The sequence below is a fragment of the Aphanomyces astaci genome (assembly GCF_000520075.1).
Source record: "Aphanomyces astaci strain APO3 unplaced genomic scaffold supercont1.81, whole genome shotgun sequence".
Lineage (NCBI taxonomy): Eukaryota > Oomycota > Saprolegniomycetes > Saprolegniales > Verrucalvaceae > Aphanomyces > Aphanomyces astaci.
In genome coordinates, this window is record NW_009798344.1 from 58996 (window position 1) to 66740 (window position 7745).

The 7745-nt window shown below is 46.0% G+C and overlaps 1 protein-coding gene across 1 annotated transcript; it reads left to right on the forward strand.

Annotated features, from left to right (window-relative positions):
- Positions 1-5884: 5884 nt before the first annotated feature.
- H257_16147 (hypothetical protein) lies at positions 5885-7302 on the forward strand (the record flags this gene model as incomplete). Its single annotated transcript, XM_009844495.1, has 2 exons — positions 5885-6474; positions 7206-7302. 2 exons carry the CDS (start codon positions 5885-5887, stop codon positions 7300-7302), a joined length of 687 nt encoding a protein of 228 aa, XP_009842797.1.
- Positions 7303-7745: the final 443 nt, after the last annotated feature.

A 7745-nucleotide genomic window follows, 5' to 3' on the forward strand; every position in this document is an offset into this window, starting at 1 on the left:
AGCAGAAGCGTACACTGTTAAAGTAGCATGCGTCACGCGCTGCCATGAAAAGAGTTGAGTTGCGTCGATGGGCACGTTTAGCATTTGGCCTTTCACGTGACCCTCTAAATTCGACAATCGACAATATCACGGTGGCAACCTCCTGAAGACAAAATACACAACACGTTTCATTCTTTTTAAAGGTTATGCATACTATCAATCAACTCATAAACCTCCTTGTCAATAATACCAGTATGGCGCCAACAATTTACAATAGTGACTTGCGTCACACATTGCCAAGCCTCCTTGGCCCACCTCCAACGCTTCCAACAGACTAACTTCGAGCAGTGCTCACGAGTGACACGAAATTTTCTTATTCAGTTTCGTCAGCCGTTTCAACCAACTTGTCAAATTTTTCAACAAATGCAATGCTCGCAACACACCAATCCTATGACGGATGGACATCGTAGAAATTAAGCTAGGATATCAAGCCCCTCCTGAATTCGAAAATGATGTCTATTATTCAATCCGAGTACATTGACCAATCAGAAGCAAGGAAACCACCGAAAATACCTTTTAGTTTTATACCTGAGCAGTTGTGATACCTCTTAAAACGTATTGGAGTCAATGGTTCCCTATTCTGGGGGCCTACTGTACAAACTGGGTTAACCTTAAGTGTAAACTCTGGGTTTATCAAGGCTAAAGCATTACCCAATCCGAGTGCCTGCGACGCTTTTGGAAGATGCAATGACTCCACGTTCTCATCGTGTTGTAGGGGGCAAACCAGGCTACCTAGATGATTGCGTGCGTGCGCATGTAGATACAACAACCTCTCACGGTACTTCTAGTACGATGGGGGAGCTCGAAGCACGTAAAGTCACTATCAATATGCACAATATTGTGTCTGGACGATTAGTGGGAGATTTAAATAGTATGAAATGATCTGTGGATCTAGTTATACCACGATCGTTGAGGGCGGCGCTACAGTCGGTCGCCTGCGAAAGTGCAATGGGTGGCTGCACTCAATACAGAGTATAACTCCTTGATGGAAACTCAACATGGAAATTGGTCCAATTACCCGTTGGGAGAAAGGCACTCCCATGTCACTGGGTATTTAACATTAACTGTAAATAACGCAAAAAACCAATTTAAGATAACTTCACCAATTTAGGATAACATTGTATTACCCAATCACACCTCGTTATTTGTTCGAGTCAAAACCTCTGTCATATAATGCTGACCATTCCGTCACGTGAATGAGATGCAAAAAGGGAGTACATTGTAGAAACCATTGGAGGACAACCAAAAATTCCGCAAATATCATTTCCAGACCATTTCGCATCCGGATAGGGCTTAATTTTTAATCATGTCGAAGCCCATGCGCCAGAAATTGCATCATGAGATACAAACAAAACCTCCCCAAATTATACTACAGGTCACAGTTCATTGGCCATAAATACTTCAATATATGCATAGGATTGGTAAAAAGTACACTTGATTGCCAAGACACGACAACATGTGAAGTTTACTTAACGTGGCCATTATAGCGTACTGGACCCGCCGTCAAAGGCATGGAAGGGCAGCCACTCGGTGTCAGCAGACAGTGTAGTGAAGCGTCGGAGCAATACACTAAAGAGTCTACAGAGGAGGGTGTAGTACAGCGACGATAAAGGGTTCCTCTGCAACACTCTTCCGTCCACCATCGTCGCTGTACTCCACCACCCGCCATCGCGCACTCGGCGGGTGGAAGGCGGTAGAGCGCAACGAAGATGGTGGATGGAGAAATGATGTGCCATGGACCTATGGAAAAGGAAGTGCAGCGACCATGGAGGACGGCCATGGTAGTCCGCTGCCGCCGAGCGTGTGGGGTACAGCGACAGTGAAAGTCAATGCAATATAGCGCAGCAGGTACACCAGACGTTTTCACGACTCGACCAACGCAAACGCTGTATTTTCTTCTCATACTGTGTGCACCGGTGGATATCACAGCAGTCGTCCACCATGATTACATTACGCACCTCACTGTCCGCCGCAGCAATACTACAATGTACTCTATCATCGAGGCACTCCTGCATTCCGCTGCCTGTCACCGTTGCCCCAGAGAGCAGGAAGCCGGTCACCGCTGCATTACGCGGCGCTGGCAGACGTTTCTTCGTAAAATAATGAGCTGCGCTACGAGGCAATAAAATATATCCTTTATAATTTGTTACAAGTTTGTGGGGTGGAAATATCTGTTGCATATTTGCATATTGCTGACACGTTTCGGGGTGTCTGCAAAATGCAACCGGTATTATCATTCGAAAAAAATATTCTAATTTGCGAACTGTAGCAAAATAAATTGCGGAGGTTTTGGTAGTCCTCCATTGGTAACAGTCATTTAAGATTGGGTTGAAGTACCCTAGTCGACACGGGCCACATTGGGTTGGATCTGAGGTTTTGACATTGGGTTGGATCTGAGGTTTTGACATTGGGTTGGATCTGAGGTTTTGTCGAGCTTCAAGATAAAAAAGTTATCCTAAATTGGTTATCAAAAATGTGAGTACAAATGCTAAGAAAGTATCAAATTTACCTGTGAAGTTCATCATCTAAACAGATAATTCGATTATAAAGTAAAATCAGCGCGTCTTGTCAATTGGAATAACTACTCAAAACTGAAATATTGTAATGGCCTCAAAAGTTGTGTCCATTCTACTCCGACGCCTCCAAAAAAGTTATTTAACTGTAAATTGGTTTTTTACGTTATCATAGTAATGGGATAATTGAACGATATAAGGCGCGACTTGTAGCTCAAGGTTGCCACTAAGTATTTGGTGTCGACTGTGATGAAGTATATGCTCCTGTTGCGAGATTTGTGTCGCTACGACTTGTACATAGTATTGGTGTTACCTTAGACTGGCATATCCATCAAATGGATGTGCATACAGCCTTCCTCAACGGGCAAATGACTGAAAGCATGACAATGTATATGCGACAGCCCCCTGGGTATGCCATTAAAGGGAAGGAGAACCATGTGTGTGAACTACGAAAAAGTATATTCAGCCATCCCCCGATTTTTGCAGCATGGTATAAACGAATATCCTGTGTAATCCCATCGAATATGCAATTAAACAGGCTATTGAGTAATTAATAGGGAGGAGATAGTAGGAACTCAAATGCGGTGCTAGCACCAAGTCATACATATCACGATAACACGAGCGTTGTCCATTAGCCATGCGAATCCTTACAAAGTGGTTAACTCTAGATACACGACGACATGGCTGTCGGTACAAATTCGAGCACTGCATAGCAATAATACTGAAAGTGTACTGGCTTTGAGAAATTGGGCGACTACATATCACAAAACGTGTTGGGTATTCGGATTTTTACGATTAATTTGTACTCATCAAATGTGATTAATCTCCTTATCTAGTGTGAAGGTATACCCATCCAAGACCTTTCATATGAGTACCTCCGAAAAGCTATATTTGGTCGAGGCCTGAAAAAATCGGCGGATGACTGTATGGACTGAAGCAGCCACAAATTTGGTACTTGATGCTGCATGAATTTTTGACAAACATAGGTTTTAGTCGGTGCTACAAGGAGTACTGCTTGTATGTCAAAAAGGTGGGAGATGAAACGGTAGTTATAGTTGACGACTTTACTATCATGGCTAAGTGTCTTGACAACGTGAACACTGAAGGACGAGCTAACCAAGCGATATTCAATATGAAAGACCTTGGTGAGATTCGTTACATCCTGAAAATGGAGGTTACAAGAGACAGGACCAATAAGCAAATGACAATTTCCCAAAAAAAGTACATCAAGGATCTGCTAAGGAAATTTAATATGGAAAATTGTAAGGTTGCCTCGACACCCCAAGTAGTGGGAGTTGACCTTCAACCCGAAAGGAAGCTGAATGCTGAACAGATTGCAGCGCAACCGTACGATTTTAGAGGAATTGTAGGCTCGTTACAGTATCTAGTTCGTGGTACGCGACCTGATATTGCAAATGCTGTACGAGAACTTAGCAGATTTCTATCGTGCTACAATAAGTCTCATTGGGAAGCAGCCCTTAGAGTACTTCGATACTTGAAAGGAACGTTAACGTACGGACTTCTACTCGACGGTAGTCAACATGGACTAGAGTATGAGGTCTATTCTGACGCGAGCTTCGCGAATCGAGAAAAAGATCGAACGAGTATCACTGGATATTTGGTACTATTAGCTGGAACATGCATTTCGTGGTGCAGTTGCAAACAGATTTGTGTTGCGCTGTCTACTGCAGAATCAGCGTTGATTGCTCTTAATGAGGGATCAAGGAAAGTGAATGGCTTCGGCATCATTTAGCCGAGATGGGGTTTAAATTAAAGGCACCAGTATATGTATGGTGCGACAGTTAATCACCTATTAGTGTTGTCCAGAATCCTCGCAATGACAAAGCTACAAAGCACATTAGAGACATTTAGCAAACATTGAAACGAGGTATTTGTACACAAGGGATTTAGTGGACAACAAGCGTATCAAAATTAAGTACTGCAATACAAAGGAAATGCTAGCAGACCTACTGACAAAGGCATTATCCGTGGGGCAATTTGAGTTAACGTTACAAAGGGAAAGGATGGGCATACACGACTTGAGTTTATTGGTATCGCTGAACACTGAGTGGGAGTATTATACATGAGATATTGTCCATTTTCGTCAAATTTCCCAATTTTGCATGGTTCGTTCAATCGAGCAGAAATAGAGCCGAGACATCTGATTGGCCATTATCCACTTCGCCCTTTCCAGTAGAAACTCGAAAATGGATTGTAGCCAATCAGAGACAAGTAATTTCTGATTGACCAATGGGAGAGATTGGCGCTCGGCGAGATTCGATTGAACGGGGTCCGGAAATTCATACCAAATCTCCAATAGCAGGATACAAAACTTGTTCCCCTGGCAAGTTTCAGAATATATCATGCATGCGAAATGTCTCCGTATGTAGCTCAAAGTCAAGTAGCTCTGCCACTGGCACAATCAAACCATAGATGGAATGTATGGTTGTAGGAACATTGAGGCAGTTGTAGGAACATTGAGGCGGTTGTAGGAACATTGAGGCAGTGTCATGCGACATTAAGACCAAGTCTTACGCCAGGTCTTCATAGCTTATGTTTTGTGTGGCTGTATGTGTTGTTGGGCAAGGATGTGAGGGGCTTGAAATGATATAGCCTTGGCTTTCTTCCTAGTTTTACCTCGAACTGAGCTCTACCTTTGTGTGCGTGTTCTACCCCCTGCCCCCACCCCCAACACAAGCGCTGCGGGAGGGGCTTGTTCCATCGTCCGTCGTTTTGAAGAATGAGCGAAAGCCCGCGAGATCTTCGGGTTCCTTACTATTTTCGCTCGAAATATATGGATTGCATCCCGAAATATATTGAGCCACTCGCGGAATTGTGACACATAAGGAACGTTGCTTGAAATATACTGCAACCTTCTTGGTTGCAGGCGAAATATAACGAAACGAATAAACGAAGTGGAACCGCCGCGAATTGCTTGTTCATTTCGCGAAAAAGTCCTCAAATTAACCGAAAAAAGGTGTATTACGCGTTATCCAGATCACAAATATAGATGCGAGAGGCACTTGCGAGATTTTTGGCAGTCATCCAATAAGCGTTGACAGTGAGTAAAATTTTACAGTTAATGTCCGGAGACAATCAGTATTTCGTACGCCTTTTTGACATTTTCGGTCAATCTACTTCGAACTGGCCCTGACTTCGAAGGTTGAACTTGGAACTCGGTGGATGTTGCTCAGATTATTTTGGGGAGACGTTTGAAGCCAAAAAACAAATGTATGGAAGTGTTCGACAGGTGTAAATACACATATACGATGAATTTCCTCGACTTTACCCGAGCCAATATGTCCGAACTCCCATTATACAATTCGTCAACAATGCAACCTTCCAGCTTCCTCCTCGCGACATTCCTTTTGCTGCTGTCCATGGCGACTGGCGCATCCGCCCAAACCTGTTCGGCCGAGGGCAAAACCGTCACCGCGACAGGGTTCATCATGGACAACTTATGCATCGATTCGGTGAACCTTATGGACAACCCGACAGTGAAGACACTCGAGGGCCCCGATGAGCACTCAATCCACTGTCTCGTGGACGTCAAGTCGTGCGTGGACTCGTTGTACACGTTGCTGGCGCCTCCCGAGAACGGATCCAACCTGTACACGGTCAAGTACCAGTTGGGTGTAGCCGGCTCCGCGCTGGCCAAGAATTACGCGGAAAACGCGCGTTTGTTGGGAGGAAAGAAGGGCTTCGGTGCGACCGTGACCGGTGTGGACGACGGCACTAACGAGTTGAAGTGCGTGACACTATCCAATACGGTCGTGGTGGACGGCAAGCAGCTGACCTTGTCGTCGGCGCCCTCCGCCCCCTCGACCGCCGCCCCCTCCACCGCCGCCCCCTCCACCAGTGCCGCATCCTACACCACCGCTGCTCCCACCACCACCGCGGCTCCCAACACAACTGCCGTGCCGTCAGGGGCTTGCCGTTAACGTTGTTGTCCGTGTCCCCCGTCCCCTTCACCGCAGCGCCTGATGCCACCCCGACCACGACCGCGCAGTCTTCTGTGTTGTCGATGTCAGGAGTCAGTGTCATCGTTGGTGTGACGACGGCTGCGTTTACTCTCTAAGCGTGTCTAGCAGGCGAATAGGGATGTATCTGACTTGGAATACCATATACTAGCAATGTATAATGAATGTTTCAGCTACGTTGTACTTTGCATTCGTACCAGCTACGTTGTGTGGAAAGAAGAAAGCTCCGCTCTTAGAGTATCCCCACTCGTGGCGCTAAAACTCCAAAACTGTATTTTTTCAGTCAGATTTTAGCTCTTTAATTCTCCCACCGCGGGACTCTAAATTCTAGCGTCGACGCTATTGGGCGCCCTAAAGTCAGATTATTCGTCAGATTTGACCGATTGGTTAGAGTTCTGGCCAGCATACAATCAGCAATATATTTCCATGTGCATACAATCCCCAACTCGCTTAGGATTACCTGGTTGCAATGGCATGCACACAGCGCAAAGCGCCACTCAACGCTAAGTTATAGTGAGTCCATGAGTCCTATCTTGTGTGTCTCATCGACACGACTGCATGTGACACTTGTATGGTGAAGGATGACTGCCGGCATTGGCCATGACGGCAGTAGTCCTTCGGCATGTGCCAACCTCGCCGACCGATGATGTTAACCTTATTGCGATTATTGTAGGGAGCACACTGAAAGTTGGCGCCTGAACAGATGCAACGACGACCAGGTCGCGTGGAACGAGCGCCTGCATGCGTTGCCCCAGCACTACACCCGCTAGCTCGTGTACGGTGCCCACATCACAGACACTGGTTTCTCGACCAACGGAGCATGCCCCCTCCCCCTTGTTGCGTCTCTGACGGACCTTGCGAAGTCCGATCCAAAGGCAAATCACAAACTGAATTCCCCCCAGTGGCAAGTAGACACTGGGGCTTAACCCTAACAGACAGCTGCTGGGCAGCTAATAATCTAACTAGCGAATAGGATCACACCCAGGATATCCAACCTAATCGAACACTTGGATACCTTCTTGGGAGGGGTTCAGGGGTTCTGCGAAGGGCAAATTCGCAACAATCCCCCCTATGATTGCGTCACGCCCAACGCAGCTGCCATCGCCTTGACTTGGGGATCGGCCTTGTTTGAGCGCACGTAGCTTGAACTCAGTTGGAATGTCTTCCAACAAATTGGCCGCCGGCTCCCACGAGTCTTGAATTGCTTGTAGGC